The 23,478-nt window shown below is 44.2% G+C and overlaps 4 protein-coding genes and 1 long non-coding RNA gene across 8 annotated transcripts; 3 read left to right on the forward strand and 2 right to left on the reverse strand.

Annotated features, from left to right (window-relative positions):
- Nucleotides 1–380: 380 nt before the first annotated feature.
- On the reverse strand, nt 381–2,140 carry TSG101 (tumor susceptibility gene 101). Its single transcript, XM_069058883.1, has 6 exons — nt 1,932–2,140; nt 1,799–1,883; nt 1,409–1,747; nt 964–1,352; nt 730–863; nt 381–677 (listed from the first exon to the last, which is right to left on the reverse strand). The coding sequence occupies exons 1-6, from the start codon at nt 1,974–1,976 to the stop codon at nt 491–493; spliced, it is 1,179 nt and encodes a 392-aa protein (XP_068914984.1). The 5' UTR covers nt 1,977–2,140; the 3' UTR covers nt 381–490.
- A 583-nt stretch (nt 2,141–2,723) lies between these two features.
- On the forward strand, nt 2,724–4,961 carry LOC138138786 (kelch domain-containing protein 4-like). The gene is made up of 4 exons (XM_069058857.1): nt 2,724–2,886; nt 2,940–3,110; nt 3,163–3,715; nt 4,176–4,961. The coding sequence occupies exons 1-4, from the start codon at nt 2,773–2,775 to the stop codon at nt 4,886–4,888; spliced, it is 1,551 nt and encodes a 516-aa protein (XP_068914958.1). The 5' UTR covers nt 2,724–2,772; the 3' UTR covers nt 4,889–4,961.
- Nucleotides 4,910–12,644, reverse strand: LOC138138750 (uro-adherence factor A-like). Of its 4 annotated transcripts, none has more exons than XM_069058786.1 (8): nt 12,551–12,644; nt 10,247–12,436; nt 9,727–10,185; nt 9,327–9,451; nt 8,742–9,164; nt 5,911–7,727; nt 5,763–5,857; nt 4,910–5,708 (listed from the first exon to the last, which is right to left on the reverse strand). In XM_069058786.1, the coding sequence occupies exons 2-8, from the start codon at nt 12,362–12,364 to the stop codon at nt 5,016–5,018; spliced, it is 5,730 nt and encodes a 1,909-aa protein (XP_068914887.1). In that variant the 5' UTR covers nt 12,365–12,436; nt 12,551–12,644; the 3' UTR covers nt 4,910–5,015. The 4 variants fall into 4 exon arrangements, with proteins under 4 accessions (XP_068914887.1, XP_068914878.1, XP_068914862.1 ...); XM_069058777.1 differs by having other exon boundaries at nt 5,763–5,854; nt 5,911–7,733; XM_069058761.1 differs by having other exon boundaries at nt 5,911–7,733.
- Nucleotides 12,645–12,850: 206 nt separating this feature from the next.
- Nucleotides 12,851–14,730, forward strand: LOC138138782 (cytosol aminopeptidase-like). Its single transcript, XM_069058843.1, has one exon. The coding sequence runs from the start codon at nt 12,990–12,992 to the stop codon at nt 14,622–14,624; it is 1,635 nt and encodes a 544-aa protein (XP_068914944.1). The 5' UTR covers nt 12,851–12,989; the 3' UTR covers nt 14,625–14,730.
- A 4,249-nt stretch (nt 14,731–18,979) lies between these two features.
- LOC138138839 (uncharacterized) lies at nt 18,980–20,650 on the forward strand. The gene is made up of 2 exons (XR_011162118.1): nt 18,980–20,126; nt 20,175–20,650. It is a non-coding gene; the product is annotated as an uncharacterized lncRNA (long non-coding RNA).
- The last annotated feature ends 2,828 nt before the right edge of the window (nt 20,651–23,478 follow it).

The following is a 23,478-nucleotide window of genomic DNA, read 5'->3' on the forward strand; positions in this document are numbered from 1 at the left end:
AAGACTGTTGTCATTTTGCCAAACTAAATTCCCTGAAACTGATGTCTTCCTCGTCGCCCTTACGACATTTGCATTTATTATCTTTGTTCCACAATAAACTCACGCCAGGAATGTAATGGCGCTACCTTAACACGTAGTGTGTTGATTTAGTGACCTTAATTTTTATTCTTTAGAAGCGCCCTCATCGGCGAAAATTGGCTCTTTCTCGGAAATATTTTCGCATTGCTTTTTTAATGCAATGAACAGGCCGGTTATCATACAGCAGGTCGTGTCACGTACTCGATTGTTTTAAGAATGTAGACTTCCTCAAATAAAAAAAAAGATCTGTATGTATTGTTTCCTTTGTATGCCTCTTTGATAACGCGAGAAATAAAACACAGTTGGATAATAATTAAATATATTTTTTCATTTGCATATTACAACTTATTAAACTTACATAATATATCCATCGAATAAAATACATTCTAATCTCGGGGTGAACACTAAAACCTTAAATAGCCAATCCGGCTTTTTGGCGGCTCTTCTGCATGAGAGCTCTCAACATAAACTGCTTCCTGGACAAAGTCCTGACTTGCCTAAGAAAAACGTCTAAATCGATAACTCCACATCTCAACGCCTCTCCCATGTAATAAATCGCATCTTCTAGAGCCGCTTCTTCGGCAAACGCGTTCAACAACCTGAAACGCGACCTTGAAAAACCAAAACAAACCCTGCACACAAACCACTCACTGTTTGTACAGTGGCGCTGTAGTCGTGACCGCGTCATCGACGTCAATCTCTTCTTCAGAACTTAATCTCTCTATAGCTTTATCGAGCTCTTGTTCCTTGTCTTTGAGCAAAGTAATATTCTTGTCTAAGTCACTCTGTAAATTAACGACTACTAAACAACTTTTTTCTTGTTTCGGGCGCCAAATTTTGAATTTTTCGCAACCAAAGGGCCCGAATAAAACAACGCCAACTTACCTGTTCCTTCTCCAGTCTACTCAAAATCGTGTTCAGCTTCATCTTCCCTTGCTTGAGCTCGTCTTGCGTCCTTTGCAGCGTCTCCAGTTCGGCTTGGTTCTGCTGAAATTGCTCTTTCATCCGTCTCAACAGCTTCTCTTCTATTGCAGTCAACAGAGACTCTCTGATGTGTTCGTCTTTGATTGTCCCGGTCCTCTCCGGGACCGGACTGGGGCCCCCGTAGCCGCTACCGCTATACGGGGGGTAGGGCGTCGGGTACGGTGTGTAACTGGGGTATGGCATGTTGCTGGAGGGCGGGTACGACGGGTACCCCCCGTACCCCGATGACTGCGGGTAAGACGTAGGGGGGTACGGCGCCATGTAGTTGCCCCCGGGCTGGGGCATGAACGCTACAAATCGACCAAAAAGTTGCCAATCTCAAATAAAATCGCTCAATTCGACTCACAATTGCTCGGGTAAGGGATGTCTGCTTCCTTGGGTCTCGCGAAGACCGGGGGTTGGTCCCCAAAAGTGACTATCATGACTTGGATCAAGCCCAACAGCTCTGAAGAGCCCGGAGCCCAATCATGCAGATACGGCAAGTAGATTTTGCCGTTTTGATCGACGAAAATCGACGCTTTTATTGACATATCAGAGGTAGGTTTTACATAACAGATGGGGGCGTTTTTGGGGTGGGTGTCAATTAACCAGATACAAATGGGAATGTTGTACGTGTTTCCTTTGTATGTGACGGGAATTGTGCCGCTCAAGTTTACCAAATCCATCATGGTCCCGTCGTTGAATACTTGACAAAATTGTTACCAAATCGACTAATGCTCTTTTGGTAAATACTTACTGTAGGGCTCTTGCGTCGGGACGAGACCCTGGTAGTGGTTGACCACAGTCGTAATGTCCCTCAGCGCTGCTTCGGGGTTGTGGTACTGGGGATCTTGATTACTTCAAGAAGATTTAAATAAAAATGAGCTTACCTTGGCGAGCCATGTACGCAGTCTACTTTCGTCGACTCCGGCCATTTTAGTCGAGCATACGGTTCCGCTCACTCTACACTACACTTCTTTGTGTTCTGATCGACTTTTATCGAGAAACTCTTTAATTAACACAATGACATCAGAATTGAAACAATTTGACACAAATTAATCATTTGACAACTGATTATTTGACATTACAAAGTTGTGACAGTGCTGCCAACGTTATTTTGTCGCGGACATAACCTCAAAAATTAAATGTGTTCTGGAAATTTGAAATAAAATACAAATCGCCCGCAGTTTTGGAATTTGCCTTGCCTGCATTTGTAAACTTTTCGAAATGAGAAATATCAGCGGAAGTTGGGAAAAAATTACATGTTGCAGTTTGGTTTCTAACCTGTTGATCAAAATGTAGTTAACATTTCTTGGAAAAGCTTTCTTAAAACCGCAAGAATAATAAATTACAATAGTATAAAATTATTTGATCTTATCTATGTTCCAACACCAGTTAAGACCACAAAAGTACACAATTCCAAGAAATAACGTTTGTTTATCTACCTGAGTCCTTAGAAAGTTAGAAACTAGAAAATGTAGGGCATTAAGGACGTTTTCAAAAATTTCCAAGAATGGTTAATCCTCAGGTCCATAAAATAATTAGTCCCTTTTGACCACTTTTTACCAGTCAAGATGTATGTTTAGATCATTCTTGGTGTTACAAACGCTACGACGTTCCGTTTATTCATCTGATTATAAAAAAAAAATAGCTCCCTTAATTTTTTTTTATGAACATTTTGTATGAAAACTACGGGTTACTTGTATACCGGTGAAACTAACCTATCAAAAAATGGGCAAGAAAAACAAAGAAAAGAAAAAGGGTAAAGGGGCCGAGAAGACTGCAGCCAAAACCGACAAAAAAGTGTCGAACAAAATAAAAAAGGAACTGCAAAAGTTAGGGGAGGTAAGTGCCGAAAATGCGATCAAAATGTCATCATAACCTCAATATACCCTTAGGAAGACATTGAAAGTATCATTTCTCAAATTGAAAAAGATGAGAAAAAGAGACTCGAAGTCACCGAATGCGCTGTGGAGGCCCCCACGCGCCGCCTCAACTTCACCTTCATCCCTCATCCAGACAAAGACCAGTTGATTTTGTATGGGGGTGAGTTCTACAATGGCCAAAAAGTAAGATTGCACTCTGGAAACCAGTCAAAAAGTTACAATTTCGCATTTTCAGACGTTCCTATACAACGACCTTTTTTTCTACAACATCCCAACCGACTCTTGGACTGTTGTGAAAGCCCCCGCGGGACCGCCCCCCCGCTGTAGCCACCAGATGGTCGCGACTTCTTCCAACAAAGGCCAGTTGTGGCTGTTTGGCGGCGAATTCGCCAGTCCCTCGCAAGCGCAGTTCTACCACTACAGAGATTTGTGGGTTTACCACATGGCCACAAAACAATGGGAAAAAATTCAGGCACCCAACGGACCCAGCGCCAGGAGCGGTCACAGGATGGTGTACGTGAAGAAAAATCTTATCGTATTCGGCGGCTTTCACGATAATTTGAGGGATTATAAGTACTTTAACGACGTCTACAGTTTTAACACAGAGGATTATAAGTGGACAAAATTGAGTCCCAGTGGAACGCCACCTGCGCCGAGGTCGGCGTGTTGCATGGTGGCCTTGAATGATGGGAGAGTGCTGATTTACGGAGGGTACAGCAAAGAGAAGGTCAAGAAAGATCTGGACAAGGGGCACGTGTACACGGATGCGTTTATCCTCACGCCAGAGAGTAAGTTGAAATGTCAAAATTGTCAAATGTGACGTTAGACACATCCAAATTTTAAAATTGCAAAATTTTCGGAATCAGTCGCATTTACTGACCCACCCCGTAGCAAATCGTTGATGATTTAAGTTTTTTGAATTGAAAAACGGAAATTTTGTAAAATCTGGTTATAAATTGTTAAAGTATCAATTGGTACTTACCCTCATAAATTCAGCAATTTTTTTGGATTCCATCTGAAATTAAAACATCTGAGTTAGCTAAAAATGAATATTTCTTCGTGTTTACCTGTTAATAACTCCGATAATGTGTAATGATTACAACACCAGGAACACCACAAAATTTAACTTGTTAGAGCTTTTGAAAATTTGACACCAGATGGCGTCTTAACGACGCCAACTTGATTTTATATCTTAATTTTAAAAAATTTTGAAAAATAATTGAGAAAAACAAAATTTTCCGTTCACAGAAAACGACCCTACGGGCTCGAAGTGGAAGTGGGTGCAGACGAAACTCGGGGGCGTCCACTTTTCGCCTCGTTGCAGCATGCCGATCACGGCCACCCCCAACAACGCCGCCGCCTACTGCTACGGTGGCGTCTTCGACGTCGAAGATGACGAAGAGAATCTCGCCGGCGTCTTCTATAACGATTTCTACTGCCTAGATTTAGAAAAGTTTGTCTGGAAAAGTGTGACGGTTTCAGGGAAGAAAAATAAAGAACCCAAAGAGGAGAAAAAAAGCAGCGAAGACGTGGAAATGCAAGAAATCGAGAAGACTGTTGAAACCACAACGATATGCGACGACGGCGTCTTTAAAGTGACCGTGGGTCCATCACTGACCTCTACCTCTGCGAAAAATGTCGACACAAGTGACAGCGAGGCGAAGATTTTTAGGCCTTCGCCTAGGATCAACAGCGGTTTGGCCGTAAAACGCGGCGTGTTGTACTTGTACGGCGGTATGTTCGAAGACGGCGACAAGCAAATCACCTTCAGCGATTTTTATTCCGTCGACTTGAAGAAATTGGAAGAGTGGAAAGTGTTAATCGCCGATGATACCTCGACTCAAGAGTGGTTAGGTTCCGATAACGAATCGAACGACGAGGATGACGACGAAGAGATCGAAGACGAAGAAGATAGCGAAGAAAGTGAAGAATCTGATCGAGAAATGCAAGTCGACGCGTAATTGTAATCGTTCTGTTAATAAAACGTTTAAAAAAATACTTTATTCAGACTTACAAAAGAAACATTAACAATAATTATTCACAATCATTTAAAAAAAATACTTCATCCAGACTTATCACACACAAACGTCAACCCACAACAGATTTCTTCTTGGCGAGTATCGTGGCGAAGACACCTGCGGTTTCATCCAGCAACATCTTAACGATGTCGTTCGTGATTTGATTCTTGACGATCAACTCGTCTTTATCGAAGTTGGTCCACTGAGATTCCTCCTCTTGAGACTCCATCACCAAAACCTCGTCCACGTGGTCTCTCTTCTTCTGTCCCCACTTGATGATGGCGCTCTCGGCGACTTGCACCCTCTTAAACCCGAACACCTCCTTCAGCTTGTTGTTCAAGATCCTCTCGAGACTGGCGGCGTCGGACGGTTTCGCCTTGGCCAACTGCGGCCTCTTGGCCAACACCAGCCACGACGGCTCCGCCACCGTCTCGAACTGTCTGTAGTGCTCCCTCGCCACGTCCCTGCACACGTTGAACACGTACTCCGCGCAGATCTTCGACACTTCCACTTTGGAGAACAACTTGAAGCCGTTCTCCGAGAACTTCACCTTATCGAGGTTGTTGTTCTGGTGGGCCTTGTACAACACCTTCGAGCTGTAACTGGCGATCTCGGTGATTTCCTTCACGTCCGTCGGAAGAATGGACTGGGGGAGGGACGTGAGGGACGACGGCGGCGTGTAAGGGGGCGGCGGTTTGTTGGGGATCTCGCGCATGAACACGTACGGTAGCTGCTCCTTCTGCTGCAACTCCAACTGCTTGATCTGCAACGTTCAAAAAATCAAAACAAATTACTACACCGTTGACGCAATCCGCACCTCTTGCTCTATCGCCAATTGTTTCCTCCGGAGCTCCTCGGCTTCGCTCCCGAAGATGCTGGTAGGTAGCGGCCGCCCCTCTTCGAACGGTTCTGCTAATCAACAAATCATTACCACTCAACTCGTCGCTCTGGTACACACAACTTACCACTAAATTCTGGAGAATTCGAAGCTCCCACGTCGTACGTGGTCACGTAGAGATCTTGAAGCCTGGGGCTCTTGTCCCCCCTGTTGAGACTAGCATCAGCCAAAATCTCCGACACTCGCTTCTTCACGTCGATCTGATTGGGACTCTTCTTCTGCGGCGTTTTTTCTTCCGCTTCCGTTGAAGAACTCTCGCTCCTCGAAGTCTCCACTTCTTCGTCTTTCTTCTCGCTTGACAGTTTCTCGTTCAGCTTGCTGAGGGAATCTTCGATTTTCGATGCCGACTCTAGGGCCTCATCCAGCGACAAAGACTCCTTCGCCAAATCTACAGAACTAGATGATTCGACAGTTTTTTGTTTTTTGCTGTCGGTGGTGATCGGCTCGACCGATCTGCTCGTCGATTCTCCTCCCGCGATTTGTTCCGCTGACGACTTCTCGGACGATTCTGCTGCATCTTCAGGTGCAACAGATGAAATCTCCTCGGTCACCAAACCTTCTAGATTCTCACTCTTCGCCGAAACTTCTTCAATCGTTGCTTCTTTCTGATCTTCCACTTGGTCGCGAGACGACTTCCCTGAAGATGATCCATCGGACTCTTCTATTGTCGAAATCTGCTGATCTGATTTCCCACAAGATGTTTCCTCTTCGTCTTCAGCTGCAGCTTCATCTGTCGCAAGCTGCTCATCCGACAACCTTACACTCGTCTCTTCGCCATCTTTAACCAACACAGAAGAAATTGATTTCTCTTCAACCTCCACTGATGCAGAAACTTTCTCTTGGTCTTCAGTTTCTGCCGAAATCTGCTTCTCCGTCAATTTTTCAGACACCGATTTTTCCTCATCTTCTACCGACGACTCTTCTCGGTCCTCGGCCGGCGAAGAAACTGATTCTTCTTCGTCTCGGATCGACGCAACGATCGCCTCATCTAGACGCTTTGCAGACGACTCCTCTTGATCTTCAACAGAGAAGGAAATCTGCTTCTCCAGCGTCTCCCAGACTGGCTCTTCTTGATCTTCAATCGCCGTACAAATATTGCTAGTCGTCACTTCTTCTCCATCCTTCTCATCTGTCGACTCTTCTACATCTTCTTTTGGACTAGAGACTATTTCAACAACACTCGGTTCATCCTCTACCACTTCCTCTTCTTCTTCCACGCTCGTTTTAATTTCGCTCTGGTCCGTTTCCTCGTGATTGGGCGTCGTGATTTCGACCACCGACTGACTAGACTTGTCCGGATCGTCTTCGACCTCCTTCAGCGAGGTGATCCCCAGCTCTGACTTCTTGCTGAGCGTCGATATCTCGTCCCCGATCCTGGTGAAGTTGTCGATCAGCTCCGAAATGGACGATATCTTCGTCTTTTCCTGTTGCGAAGTGATGATCTCCTGGACGGACTCCTGTTCGAACACCGACGAATAATTGACGTCGTCGCTGGCCGACCTCACCGTCGACCTCTCCCCCTCGCTGATGGCACTGTGCTCCGGATCACCGATTTTCGCGTGCTGTCTTTTGTTCTTGCTCGAATACTGCATGGCGCTCTTGCAGAGCCGCTCCAGCCCCATCTGGGACATGACGTAGACCTTGTCCTCGACGAACTTCCGCTCCTCACTTCCCGTCATGCTCCTCCAGAGGAGATTGAGCTGCCGCCCGTCGAACCTGTCCGGGCCGTCCCTCGCCGCCGGCGCCCTCTTGATCACCGACTTGGCCGCCGCCTCCAGCTCGGCTATCTTCCGCTCTTCGTCGAGGAGCTTCCGGTGCCATCGCAGCAACTCCTCGGCGGTCTTGCGCCGCTTCTGCAGGGCGGCCTCTCTCATCAACAGCGTCCTGAAACTGGCGGCTCGTGATTCTCGCTCGGGGTTACGCAACGCGCGACATTTTTTTATGTGTGCGCCGCTTTTCGAAAAAATACAAGAAAAAACAGCGACGGACGCGGAGAAACTGCGCGCAGTTTACTCTTGTTTACGTCGTGCGGATTTTAATAATAACGGAGAGCAAGAGCGGCGGTGGCGCTGAATGGGAGTGCTGACTAATTTTGAAACGTGTATTTCCTCCGTATAGGAAGCTTCCTAACTGAAAAGTCGGCGCTGGAACGCCGCCAACAGGATATCTAATTTTAGGCGGGCTGTTTTTAATCATTTCTAATTTCTTTCGTAATAATAGACTTCAACGGCCGTAATTGATGAAGGTTATTTCGGTTGGGCCGAAAAACACTAATAATGCGGCGGCGGCGGCGCCCCCCGCACCGTCCGACCGACTGTTTTAGTACCGCGCCAAGGTCGCACCTTCGAAATGTGTCGACACGGCCAGACGTGGCTGTCATTTTCGTGCGAACCGAAACAATCGCAACGTGCAACGACGACTTGCGTCAGTGGATTACTCAGCGGCAATTGGCAGCACTGTGAGTTACGCATCGTTCGAACCGGTTCGGTTAAAATTGTTTATGGTTTACTATTTTTAACAAAAGCAATTTTTAATCCGCGACACCACTAATGATTCTAAATCTGGCACGTGTTTCCCGTTTGAGACTCGTGTATTTTTAAAACCACTCCGTCGCGCACCAACAATAAATATCCCTAGAAAATCCGGCGGCAGCACGCTCGACTCGTGGGTGATGACATCCCGAACTGACGCAACCGGGACACCGAGACCCCGAAATACGGGCGCCGGAGCCGCCACAATTAGAAATCGACGCGATTTTGACGGAACACTTACGTCACCTGTCATACATCTGTCACTTTCGAAATTCCATGGCCGCCCGAGATAACTACCCCACTCCGTTTGTGTCGACCTACTACGCCGCCGCTCGCAAAAATCCGCGGACGTCCGCATTTTCCTCACCTTTTCACGTTCGACACCGGAACCTTGTCCTTGTCGCGGCGAGACAGGTCGGAGCTCTCGGACACCCTCACCGACCTCGACGTGATGCTGAGGACGTCCTCGATGCCGGAGCTCTTCAGCGAGATGGACGTTTCCGAGTGGATCGACTCGCTGCAGCTCTGGACCACCCTGAGGGGTCCCATGCTGCGTCGCTCCTTCGGCTTCTTCACCGCGATCTTCGACAGCATGTTGTCGGTGGACAGCTGCATCTTGATCAGGTTCCTCTGGTGTTTCAGTGTGTTCTTGCGCTGTTCCGACGCCTCCTTTTGCATCTGTTTCAGTTTCTTGATCTCGTTGCGCTCTTGCTCATGTTTCAGGATGATGCCGCGCTGCTTCTTCTTCAGGAGGGACGCTTCCTCGATCTTGCCGGTCTCTATAAGCTGCCTGAAACCACACGATTTCCATACTTTCTATCCTTCTCTCGCGCGCGACCGCTCCAATACACATCTCTCCCTCCCTCCCACAAAAAACACACCAAAAAAAAATCACTTCCAAACACCTCCACCACAACACTCGAATTATCCCATTTCGACCCGAGATACTCACTTCTTCTGGATCTCCAGCCATACAAGTTCGACTTTGGTCCTGTCCAGGAGGGCCTGCTCCCGTATCTTAATTATAGCCTTCAACTGTTGAATCTTGGCGTCTTCGTCTTTGATGAGCTGATCGACCTGGAAGGCACCGAATGCAACAAGCACGTAGTCATCGAACGAACGCACAATAAAAATATCGTTACTATTTTGTTATTTCAATAACATTCCAAGCTGAGACTGATAAGTGTAATAACGGAGATTCTTATCTTTAGTTGTGTTTAATGTTTACTTAGGTATTGTACGAGCGTGTAATTACGCTATTACTGGCGACATTAGACAAACTATTGCCAACGAAGACGCCACAACCGATTTCCGCCCGGTCCTATCACTAATCGCCTTATCTAAATACTCACGATGTTCAGCGATAGCACTCCTGCACAGTTGTTAACGTTGTAATTCTCCACGTTCGAAGCGGAAAATTTCGACCTGTCCTCCTCGGTCGACACGTTGGTGTTGCTGGACTCGTTGAAATTGCTCAGATTCCAGTCGGTCGAAAAAGTGCTGTTCTGCAGGGACTTTGTACTGTTGCGATTGTGCACGATCGAGTCGTTCATTTCTTCGATTATTTCGGATCCTCGCGAGAAGTTGATCGACGAGGTCCTGGGCGACTTCTCCGTCGACGTCTTGGCCACGGCCGAAGTTTGCGTGTCCACGTTCTGCAAGATCTTCGTCATGGACAAGTTGGTCTCGTTCTTGCTCTTCAAGTTCTCGAACGCCTTCTCGACCGCCACGAACTGCTTGAAGGACTCGTTGAAGTCGTTCAGAAGACGCACCTCGGCTTCGAACTTCAAGTGGATCTCGTTGACGTTGTTCTGCAACAGGACGAGTCCCCAGTAGAACGATCTTCGAGTGATCTTTTTCAAAAATACTCACGTTGTTGGACACGGCCGGCCTGATCGTGATGTTCTTCATTTTGCTCTTACTCAGATGCGTTACTTTTTCTTCTCGGCCGACGCTCAGCGACAGCGTGGGTGGCTTCAGTCGCAGAGACCCGTCTGCCGTATCCTTGGTGTCTACGCGTTCCGAAATCGACGCGCCGCTGCTCTTGGACACTTTGCCTTCCGTCAACAGAGACTTGAACGTTCCTTGCGAGTGCTCCCTGCTTCTGGCGGTACTCTCGCTGGAGCTCCCAACTCTCACGTTGTTCCCTCTATTATTTTCCAAATCTTGACTCTTTTGATCCCTACGCAAGGACAGCACAACAGACGGTTCCTTCAAAACAAGAGAGTCCCCAACACTCCTAGAATTCAACATTTCCTGAATCGATCCGGTGGTACTTTTGGACACTTGTCCTTCGGTCAAGAGAGACTTGAAGGTCCTTTGCGAGTCGCCGTCTCCTCTCTGACTCTTGACGGCGCCACTCGGCACTTCGCCGTGTTTCGAATCGCTTTCCCTGGGGACTTTATAATCGTTACCAGTGCTGTTGGTAACACTATTCCCACCAGACAACTCTCCCGGAGCCAACTTCTCGCCAGTGACCGTCCTAATAGTACTAGTCCTGATACTCTCTTTTTGAAAATCAGAACTATAACTGTCGCTGTCTTCGCCGTCGCTCTTGACACTGCTCTGCGACGACTTCTTCAACATCTGCAGCTTCAAATCTTTCAGCTTGTCCAGACTCAACAATCTCTTGGACTCGTTCGATCCCAGACTCTCGCTCGAGATCTCCGGGATGTTTTTGGAGGTGTCCGACTCGCTGTCGTAGTTCGTGAACAAATTCTTCGAGACGAGGTCCAATCTTTTTGGATTCTTCAGTTCGAGGTTCTCGACGGCTTCGAGGTCCAAATTGGGGGCCCTGTGCGACGCGAAAGACCTCAAGTCGCTGTGGGTGCTCTTGATCAGCAGCTGTCTGATCTCCTCCCGCGATTTGGCCGCGCTCGCGGGCGGAGTCGCGACGGAATTCTGCACCCCCACGTCCACGCAACTCCTGGGGGAGTTTATGGCACACTGGAGTTTGCGCTTGACCGTGTTGATGAAGTTGTACGGGTAGGACAAGGCGGGAGGCGGCCGCATCCACTCGGCCCCCGCGAAGTCGTTGCGGCGGGAAGTCTGAGTCTCTTTTGTGTCTTTGAGGCACGCGTCGGTCATGATCGAGTGTTCCAACACTTGTTTTTGCGGGGGCTCGCTCGTTATTCTCTTGTTCAAATCGACGGGCTCATCCTTGGCGGTGTCGGGGACGAAAACAGTTTTTTCGAAATCGTCGACGCGAGGGGCCACGACAGGGGGGTACAGCAGGTTCGTGTCGATTTTTTCCGCTCCAGTCGCGACGGTTTCTGCCGGTGGCCCCCTTGTACGTGTCCTGCTCACCCTTTCATTATTCTGCGGTTTCGCCCTCTCTTGCGACTTCGCCCTCACGCTGGGCGCCGGCTGCTTCGACCGTTCTCGCGACTTGGAAACCAGGTTTTGACGACTTTTTGACACATTTTCCTGGCGAGGATTGGCCTTGTCTAGTCGGACCGGCGCGACTTTGTCCCTAGATTTCGACCGCTCGCGCTTCAACTGCACGTTCTTCGTGACCAACTCCAACGTTTTCTGATGCAACTCTTTCAATTTTTGCTTTTTCAAGTCCACCTGGTTGTCAGCGACGTTAATCTGCGCTTTCAGCTGTTCAGCGCGCTTTTCCCTCTGCTTTTTTATGTAGTCGCGAGCTTCGGCGACATTATAATTCCTCGTTTTCTTTCCGGGACTCGTATTTGCCGCCGCCGGCTCCAGCTTCTTCGGTGCGACAGGCGCGACCTTTTTAGGCTGTTCCGGCACATTCTTTTTTATTTGAGGCTCGCGACGGTTCGCGTCGACAGTTACCGTCACGGAGTTGATGATTTCCGGCTGCGCGGCCTCAGACGTGGACTTGGTGTAAGTGGGTTGCGCCCCCAAGTTTATCAGTTTCTCCAATTCAGATTTGAGCTGCTCAATTTCCTTTTTCGTGTTTTTCACGCGCGTGCTGACGCTCTCGACTTCTTTGTTCTTGTTCGCTGTGGAATGTATGTTCATTGCGGTCGAATCGGCTGATTTTACAGGTTAACAACATACAACGACTTCATGGGTTGCGATTTCTTCACACACCTGGAAATACAATTCCAATTGAAGATAACTTGACTAAACCGTGTTTACGCACTGGTTTAATTGATAACTTGTTTCAATACTACGCCAGAAACTACAAGAAATGATTTTTTTTACCTTTCATATTTCAAAAAAGTCAACCGTTCGAAACATAACCTCACAAAACTCGAACAACCAAACCAAGGCCTGCGAGGAAACGACGAGTGACAGTTGCACGGCCTGCTACAATTATAACAGCCGCCTGGCGCCTGATGTTTTTTTGAAACCTTGAATATTTTGCAGATATCGCAAGAGATATATTTTTTATACGATATGTCAGATCCTAGACGTTTATTTATCGTATTTTTATCGGGATATTAAAAAGCAATTGTTTTGTTGGAAAGTTATTTATTGAGAAGACGGCCATCTTGTTGGCGGCTATAACAAAAGCGGGAAATCACCAAAGAAACATAATAAACAATAAATTCATTTGAAAATTTTGACTGATGAAAATCCCACCAAAAAACTAAAATTGTGAGTAATGTTCAAGCAAATATTAGCCAGACAATTGTAAAAAATGGCACTCCGCTTCATTGGGTATTTTTTAAATTCACCTCGTGCGCTGCGTCTATCATCACTAGGAAAACATTATACAACAGGAGGTTCAGGACCTTCGGCCGGCGCCGTCTGCGGCCAACAGAGCAAAGATGAAGACCCCTGCAAGAGCCACCTGAACAAGGGCCTGGTTTTGGGCCTGTACACCAACCCCGATGACCCCCTGGACCCAGGAAAACTGACCCCCGCGGGTGAGCGATACAACCGAATGGTGTGCGGCCGGCTGTTGGACCTGCTGCGGTACGCCGGGCCCCCACCCACCAAAGGCAAAGTCCGCATCTTCTACAACATCGAGAACGAGATTAGTTCGGTGGCGATAGTAGGGCTGGGGCGCGAATGCCAAGGCTACGACGTGTTCGAGCAGATGGACGAGGGCAAGGAGTCCATCAGGATAGCGGCGGCGGCGGGATGTCGCGCCCTGCAGGAGCTCCGCCTGACCAAGATCTTCGTCGAGAGCTTCGGCCACGCCGAGTCGTCCGCCGAGGGCGCCGCCCTCGGCGTGTGGCTCTTCCAGGAGAAGAAGAAGAAGGAACACCAGATCCTGATCCCGCAGCTGGAGCTGTGGGACGACTGCGACTGGACCGGCTGGCAGATCGGCCTGCAGAAGGCCGCCGCCCAGAACCTGGCCAGGCAGCTGATGGACACCTCCGCCAACTACATGACCCCCACTTCGTTCGCCCAGAACGCGGTCGAGGTGCTGTGCAAGTCGGGCGTCAACGTCGAGGTGAAGGTGCGCGGCTGGGCCGAGACCCAGAAGATGTTCGCCTTCCTGGCGGTGGCGCAGGGCTCGTGCGAGCCCCCGATCTTCCTCGAGCTGAGTTACTACGGGGCGGCGAGAGACGAGCGTCCCGTGGTGCTGATCGGCAAGGGCATCACCTACAACAGCGGCGGCCTCTGCCTGAAGCCCTGCGGCAAGCAGGAGAAAATGCGGGGCGACATGGGCGGCGCCGCGTGCGTGGTCGCCGCCTGCAGAGCGGTCGCCGGCCTGCAGCTCCCGCTCAACATCCGCGCCCTCATCCCCCTCTGCGAGAACATGCCTGGGTGCGCGGCGATGCGCCCCGGCGACATCGTCAAGGCCATGAACGGCAAGAGCATCAAGATCGAGTCCACCGACACCGGGGGGCGGCTGTGCCTCGCCGACGCCCTCGTCTACGCCCAGAACTTCTGGCCCCGCCTGATCGTCGACGTGGGCACCATGACCAGCGACATGAAGAAGTCGCTGGGGAAGGCGGCCAGCGGAGTGTTCAGCAACTCGGAGGCGCTGTGGGAGTACATGCTGGCGGCGTCGATGCACACCGGGGACAGGGTGTGGCGGTTCCCGCTCTGGGAGCACTTCACCCACCTGGTGGCGCGCCACTACGAGTCCGTCGACGTCAAGACCTACGGCAGGGGGTTCAAGCCCCACGACGGCGAGGCGTGCAGGGTGGCGGCCTTCTTGAACGAGTTCGTCCCGTGCGGCGACTGGCTCCACATGGACACCTACGGGGTGATGTACAGCAACGGGTTTGACTATCCCTACTTGCGCAGGGGAATGTCCGGACGTCCGACTCGTACCCTTGTCGAATTCTTATCGCAGCTTGTTTGCAACCGTGAATAGATTATTTATTCTGTACTATATTGAATCCTGGCTAACATACATGTTTTTGATATGAATAACTTCAACTCGCCTGTAATGTAATTGTTACATACATTTCTTCTCGAAATTGTTTGTCTCTTTTATTCGGATTCAAATTTGGCGCCGACGTGACGTCACAAGCACACGCGTAATGTCACTGTCGCCGACAAATTTCAATCTCCTCCCATCAAACACGAATTGTTTGCCAACAGTTTTATTGCGACTTTTGTAAATACATGCATGAACTTCATTAAATACCAGCGTTATAGTAATTATTACCATTATTATTATTACTACTGTATCTATTTTAATTCTAGACAAAAAAAACATTCCGTGTCATCGAGTCATTCATGAATGGGACGGTGAAAGAACAACGGCTTTGCATGAAAAAGGTTAACGCACAAAAAGTAAATTCGACAAAAACCCAGGCGGATAGGTCTTGCAAAAACTTATTGACATAATTTGGTCACATCTTTCTACATGCAGCCATGTTTACAATTTATTAGAAATAGAAAGTGAATTTCTCGAAATTATCGTTAAAATGGTGCAGTGCACTGATCTGAAGTTAACAGATATGGACGACGAAATCCGCACTCTGACGTTTGGTTCTCTGCGAACTTTCTGTCCGCTCCTCGGCGTCTGGGTTCGAACTCCTGGACTCTTCTTCCCGCCTTAATTTCTGGGAGCAGTGTAGTTAGCTAGCGATATGGGATACAGAATCGACCTAATTATGTATGGTGCTCATCCACGGGAAAGTTTTATCAAATGCTGAGGCCCTCTACGGCTGAGGCAACCGGGCGTTTGTATGAAGAGATTTCCCGATATTGAAAGTGGCAGCTGCTGACCCAACTTTTAGTGCGGGCGAAATTGTGCGTAGAATTCATGTTCCAGCACCATTGTATGTTGTGTGGACATGGACAACAGTATCAAAAGAACGTCTGCACCCATATCATGAGTAGTCCTCACTCGACCACTCTTATGGGGTTTTCAATGTATAGTTCCTCCATCATATCTCCGTTAATTGTCAATTTTTCCATGGCCCGGCGTGTTTTCTACTTTAGTGTCGCCTCTATTTTCACTGTAAATTCCACAGGTAAATTCCTTACCTGGTGCTAGGATCTGGTGTGTATTTTTATTGTACATTCACCGTCTTTTTTGAAGATTGCAAAAAAATTTGGTGTCAACATGGCGTAGATAGAAAAACTCCACCAATTTCAGATAAGTTTATTTGCAAAAAAAAAGAGTGTGTGCTTAAGACCGCACGACAGAAGTGAAAACTTCTATGATGCTCGTTACTGATTTTAAGTAATATGTACCTATTCTATAAAAAATATGTCATTATGGATGATAGTACTTGGAGGAAAAAGGAGCAAGGCATAAATAATTAATATTATTCAAATCTAATGGTGTTTTTAAATAAACATCAAAAATCTATATTTTTCAGATTCCGCATTATTATCGGAAATTTTCGCATTGTAAATTAAAAATGTTATTTAATAAAGAGTTAAGGTTTGCTTTTATTTTTCAATAGAAACTGCAAATAGCAAATACGTCCGCTTTTAGAGGTACACTCTGGCAAAATTTGTGAGGTTAGGTTTGGATGTTTAAGTTTTATTTTCTTGACGATGATATTGAACACAAGTTTTCATAGCAATACCAATACCCTGTATTATGATAATTTGTCCATTTTCCTCTTCACATTTTGCTACACAAATTTTTCCAATAGATGAATTGTTGAAGCCATATAATTGAGAATTACGTATTAAATCCCACATCAATCTGTAAACTTACAATATTTGTCGTGTCTTTATCGTTTATGTTATATAAAACTATACAGGGTATTTTACGAGTGATAATGAGGCCGACGGAATAATAAATTCAACCCACAATACATTTTCAAAAAAGCCGGACATTTTAATGTCAGTAGCCAGCTTTTTTCGGAAATATAGTGTGGGTTGCATTTTAAATTGCGTCAGGCTCATTATCACTCGTGAAATATCCTGTATATATATGTACAGTTACTCCTGCTGCTCTGCACTGAGGTCAGTCAGGGTACAACACAACGTACAATGAAAATTTAAAATTGACAAGTGACGCACAGTTGATTGTTTTTCGCTTGCTTCGCTAAAAAACTCGACTCCCTTGATTTTAGCTTGCCGTGTCGTGCTGCGAACGATTTTCGCTTTTGCTGCGAACGATTTTAGCTTGTGCTGCGAACGATTTTAGCTTGTGCTGCGAACGATTTTACCGTGTCGCATGAAACTAATTCACTGCCCGGGAATAAAATGTATGTGGCGCGCCTAAAGAAGTTTTCACTTCAAAAAGATAAAATCAGTGGCAACATATTCTAGCAGCAAAATGAGATTTATTGGTCTTGTGCAAATAGCCTTTGAAAAAGCTCTGGACGCAGAAGTAAGAAAACTATTTGTGTCCAGTTGCCAGGACGTACATGTTGACGGTGGTCCCGTAGTGGTAAAAACTCAAATTTACCGACACAATGTGGAGGAACCAAATAAGGTGACGTTGCAATTGCGGACACCCTTAAATATTCTTGGGTCCACAATGACCCTTACATTTATAAATGCAGAAGTAAAAGAGCGGTTTCTAAGCGCTCTAGGAGAACTTAATAGTGAAAATGAGAGGTGAAACAATTCAAAATAATTTCATTGTTTTGCTGATAGGTACTGTTACGTTATTATTTTCCCTTATGGTGAAATTTTCTCAAAATATCCAAAAGATCCACTGGAGACTCCTCGAGAGTACAACCAAAAAGGTAGGGGTGGGTGGTGATAACCGGGAGAAAGGAAAACTCCGAGTCTCTGCCGTGCCTTTTAGTGTCGTCTACATTCACGGTCTTTTTTGAAGATGGCAAAAAAATTTGGTGTGAGCACTGTGAGCATGGCGAAGATAAAAAAAACTCCACCAATTTCAGGTAAGTTTAATTGAAAAAAAGATAAAAACAGTGGCAAACTATGTTCTACGTTAACAGCAGAAAAAATCTCAAGACGCAGAATTACGAAAATTATTCTGACGGTCCCGTGATACTGAAAACCCGAATTTGGAGAAAGAACTTAGAGGAGGTAAATAAAATCACATTGCAGTTTCGAGACCCCTAAGTTTCTTTGACTCAACTATGTCACTGTGTAAATACTGAAGTGAAAGAACGGTTCAAAAGCGCTCTCGGGGATCTTCATGATGAAAATGGGAGGCGAGACAATTCAAAATAATTTGATTGTTTTTCTGATAGGTGCTTCTTTTTCTTTTGAAGTGATTCATCCGGCGCAGAAAATACGCCACTAGAGTAGAGAGTAGAGATTTCTAGTACTCTAGTTGCGGAATCAAATGAAGCAGAAGCAGAAGAAAATTGATCAAGTGGAGGTTGATCTTAATTCATTTTTCAAATTTTGAATTGTAATCAAATTACTTATTATTAAATGATGCAAAAACTCCTTTTGTTTGAATATTTCATCTAACCTAACCTAACTCAAAACAATTTCCCGTTGTTGAAGGGCGAAGACCGAACTTTGCCCCGCCCGCGAAAAATTACGGTGGCCGCGATCTGCGGGAAGTCCTCGTGATCTTCGCCTCTTCCACGAAATAAAATGAAACAAAAGGGCCGACGATAAACACAAGAAAAAACGAGTACTACGGTCGGTCGTCGCTTGCTGACAAGGCCACGGGGCGAGATAACAAAACCGCGTATAAAAAAAGGAGAAACTAAAATTTACAATTCAAAGGGATGTACAAACAAGGGTATAAAATAGCATTAAAACAAACAAAGGGCGCGAAATAAGTCTTAAATCTAGAGAGGTATCACCGATGAGAACTGCTTCGGAGACGTCGGTATCCTTGGGCGACTCCTCGGAGGACAGTGAAATGAAATCCGGCACCAGGGCATTCAACTTTGTTCAAACCTTCCGCGGAGGGATGTTCGATCCGCACCACGGCCCTAAGGGGGACGATCTTCCTGAAGACACTCCTCTCGATTGAATCGTCCTTTTCAAGATCCCACCGTGTTTTCACTTCCCGTCGCTCGTTTTCCACACTGCTCGAGTCCCAGTCCCAGAACCTGACTTTCTGATTCGGCCTTGGTTCCTCCCCTCTCGGGGTTTTTCACAAAAACTCTTTTCTTGATCCTGTGCGCGGTGTTTAAAAATTGAAGACACCACTTGGTCGCACACGTTTTTAGAGCACAACGAAGAGTGCTATAAAGCAAACAAGTGCCACAAAATGGCTTATAAAACGAATGTAATATCGTGTGTTCCAATAAAAACTCACTCGCAGTAAGCCATGACTATAGAGATAGATAGACCAAGATAGACTGGTCATGTCGATTTTAGGATCATTGGAAGTAGTTCATTTATTACTTACAAATTTTCATCATATTGTGAGTTGTGACAGATAACCTATAAATTTACTTTAGTAGTTCATTTCACATCTGGTACTAAGACATACTTCAGTTTTGTCATGGCTTGCTGCGAGTGAGTTTTTTGTGGTACACACGATACGAACAGTTGCAAGTTTTGAATTCGAAACCCATTTGAGTGTTATGACTGTGTTAAAGGTGCAAAATAGAAAATAAAAAAAAGAGTGTGCTTAAGACCGCACGACAGAAGTGAAAACTTCTATGATGCTCGTTACTGATTTTAAGTAATATATGTTGTTCACGTTGAGTTGACAATTTCAAGGTCAAATAATTTTATTTTTTAGCTCTGTAATTATGTTTTGTAAATAGTGACATGCAGGTAAACACCGTTCACGTTGGATTAAGCATTGCTAAATCGCATTATGTTGGTTAGCTGCATGTCACTATTTACAAAACATAATTACACAGCCAAAAAATTAAATAATTTGACCTTGAAATGTTCAACTCAACGTGAACAAAGTTTATAAAAAAAAAAAAGAAAAAACAAGCCTCTATAATTGATTTCATATAAATGTTCATCAAGTGAGCTGTGCATTTGTAAAAACACCTTTAATTTAGTTACATTACAAAAGTCACATTTATGAAAGTCATGTCCAATAAATCTTTACTTGGTAAAAATACAAAGACAAAAACAAATAAGAATTACTTTAATTTAATCAGTAAAAAGACGTAATATTGCTTTCGAAATCAGCAATGTTAATATGGACAAAAACTAAAAAATTAGTCAAATCGGGTTCGCGCAGAGCAAGCACCTTTGAAAGTTAAAGTCACTAGCTTTAGCTTTACTACCAACAGAAAATCAGATTTTCATGGCTTGCTTAGATGCACATTTATATGAAATTGAGTAAAGTCCATTCACGTTGGATTTTCCTAGTCAAGGTCAAATAATTCAATATTGTGGCGGTATGATTTTTACTTCAAAAATGCTTTAGCTGTGTATGTCACCAATACGGGCTGATAAAGTAACCAAGTCATTCGTAGACTGTAGAGGTTATGTTATTCGCTGTCAGCAAAGAAACAGTCATTTTTCAAATATTGTTTTTAGAGGATAACAATAGGTAATAATACATCCATTTTGTGATCATTTGCACTAAAAATAGTGTCAGTTGTTAATCGGTATGATAGGATTAGGAACATACAATAGGTACCTAACTCCTACCTACTGGTGTTGTATTTGATTAAGTGAAAAAACCCTTAATGACTACAGTGATGACTGATGAGGAACCAGAATAAGTTATAGAAAATGAACCCAATACGAAATTGTGTGAAGTTTCTTTCATTGGAAGCGATGGAAGTAAGGAATGCATCTAAATGATGGAACAAATTTGGCAATAAAATTTCAGTTATTCAGAGACACTTATACGTTTTGATTGTGGTTGTGACGTTTCAAGAATGTATTGTTACAATTGCATACCACAAAAGAAAGGTGTATTTTGATTTTTAATGATTTTTTTCTAATTTAAGTTTTTTCGATGTACACATTACCTTTAAAATAACGTTGTATTGTTAAAACTGCTCAATAAAGGTCGTAAATAGATTATAATCATGTTAATACATACAATACATTAAATATTAAAGAATTCTGACTAATTAATTTTCGAACTGAAGCTATTTTTTCTTGAGTCCATATTAGCTTGCGGGTTTCGTCACATTACGTCAGTTGTGGAAGGTTAACCCAATTTTAAAATTAACCTTTTTTTATTTTCGCCATGGTAAAATCACCCAGGAATAGAATTTTATTAAAAAATCTGTGACTTTATTTCACACGTCAAACTAACATTCAAAATTAAAGACGTCAAATCGCTCTCAATCGCTCTATCACGAATAAAACACGATAATGTAAAAATTACTAGGAAAGGAGGCGCAGGCTTGCAACGTGACAACAATTTGGCAGAGAAAATCCAACGTGAATGGACTTTATATTTACACGTAAGGCAAACTTTGACGAGTAAATATCGAATGTTGCAAGTACCTAAATCCCTTGTTAATGCATGAATTTGGAAAGAAAATCAACTCCATATCTGATAAAGATTTTTTAGTCAAACTTTAGCTCAGAACTTTGATGGAAGTTTTGGATTCTAATGCTTTACTATTAAGTTCCAAAACTAAGTCTGGAGAAGGTACACTTGTATTCAAAAAAATCGCGTACACCATTTAAATCAAATAAGCAATTATTATAGGTTTCTGTACTGTTTAAAAACGGACTTAAAAGAAAAAGTAAGTAATCTTGAAAAGTTAACAGTGACCCAGTGCAGTGACTATAGTATTGGGAAATTTTTTGTAAATTACCATCACTTGAAATGTTTTGGAGTCTATCATACTTCAAATGATAAGATAATATTAACATCAGAGTCAGATAAAGAAAGCATTGACACTAACAATAAGTCAAAGATTATTAATGACAATTCAACTCGCATTCTCTCGACCAATCAGATTTACGAAATTGGCCAGAACGGACCAATCACGCTTGTTTTAAAAAAATTGCCTCAGAAATTTTCACTAGTGAAAATTGCCGCGGTAGATTGGCTGCAGAACGCAGTGCGGCACATACAACTCCATTATTTTTTGCTCCGAATAATAAAATTATTGTATTCCGAGTTCGGGGCTTAGTAGGGGACATCCTATTGACCAAGTAAAAATATTTAAAAAAAAATTGCTGTCACTTTGAAAAAATATCAAAGTTGCCAATATTTGTTCAAAAGTACCTACCTGATTAATACAGTATGTTATTGAAATGAGTTAAGAAAATTTAAACGGTGATAGAACTCATCAAAACAAATTACTTTTATATTTACCATTTTTTCGAAAAATCTTCCTAAACCCAGATAAAATTTTAATTAGTTTGGTCGTAAATTCTAGTACCCGCCAATGTCCCCGTGCCTACATTAAAAGCGAAAGAAGATAAAAACTTAGATAGCCAAACAAAAACCAATTCTTTATTCGTAGTAAGTGAGAGTGACATTGAAGTTACGCACCACACTTGATCAAGGGCACTAACCTTTAAATTAAATGTGCGAAATGACTCCCTCCGTAATCGATGGACGTTCTTGTGTGCCCTTCGAGCCACAGAAGCTTGAGTTCTCGTCAACATGTCAGAAGTTTATCGAATTGTCTCGGTGTCAACTGGAGTCTCATACACAATCTGTTTTAAATGGCCCCATAAAAAAAGTCACAAGGGTTTAAGTCCGGTGAACGAGCCGGCGATAAAACTGGTCAATTACGACCTATTGAAGAAGCCATTGACAAAATGCAATTCGACGTGGTGGATCTTCTGATTTTAAGTGTTGAACGTGTTGAAGATGATACGGATGTAATCCCTGTTCGTGCCGCGTTCTCCAAATTGTAAAACTGGAAACGTCAATTCGTAATGGAAGTCGTCGGCAACTAACATCCGGTTCTTCGTCGACAGGACAGGAGTAAAAGTCCCATAATCCCTTAAATGCTGGACAGCATTCACAAAAGTACGTGGACAGGGAACTTGGCGACTGGGAAATCTCTTCATGTACCTACATACAAACGCCTGGTTGCATCAGCATTAGATAAAGCTTCCCCGTAGATGAGCACCATGTCTGTTAACTCCGGATTAGTGTACTTCCCCATTTTTAACGATAATTAAGGGAAATTCACTTTCTAATAAATTGTAAACACGGCCGCATGCAGGTGAAGGACGTGACTAAATTGTGTCAGGTTTTTGCAAGACCTATCCGCCTGGGTTTTTGCCGTATTTACTTTTTTTGCGTTAACGTTTTTCGTACGAAGCCGTTGTTCTTTCACCGTCCCATCCATAATTAAACGACTCGATGACACGGAATACGGTGAAAATAAATTCGAGCATAAATTTGAGTTTTCGAAAAAATGGTAAATAGAATAGTACCTAATTTGTTTTGATGAGTTCTATCACCCTTTAAATTTTCCTAACGCATTTCAATAACACGCTGTATAATTGAGAATAATAATTAATATTATTTAAATCCAATGCTGTTTTTAAATAAACATCAAAAATCTGTATTTTTTAATAGAAACTGCAAATACGTCCGCTTTTAGAGGTACAGTCTAGCAAAATTTGTGAGGTTAGGTTTGGATGTTTATTGTTTTATTTTCTTGACGATGATATTGAACACAACATAAGTTTTCATAGCAATACCCTGTATTATAATGTGGCCATTTTCCTCTTCGCATTTTGCTACACTAATTTTTCCAATAGATGAATTGTTGAAGCCATATAATTGAGAATTACGTATTAAATCCTACATTCATCTGTAAACTTACAATATTTGTCGTGTCTTTATCGTTTATATTATAATTATAAAACTCTACAGGGTATTTCAGGAGTGATAATGAGCCTGACGGAATAATAAATTCAAGCCACAATACATTTTCAAAAAAAGCCGGACATTTTAATTTCAGTAG

The sequence above is a fragment of the Tenebrio molitor genome, chromosome 1 (assembly GCF_963966145.1).
Source record: "Tenebrio molitor chromosome 1, icTenMoli1.1, whole genome shotgun sequence".
NCBI classification, from domain to species: domain Eukaryota; kingdom Metazoa; phylum Arthropoda; class Insecta; order Coleoptera; family Tenebrionidae; genus Tenebrio; species Tenebrio molitor.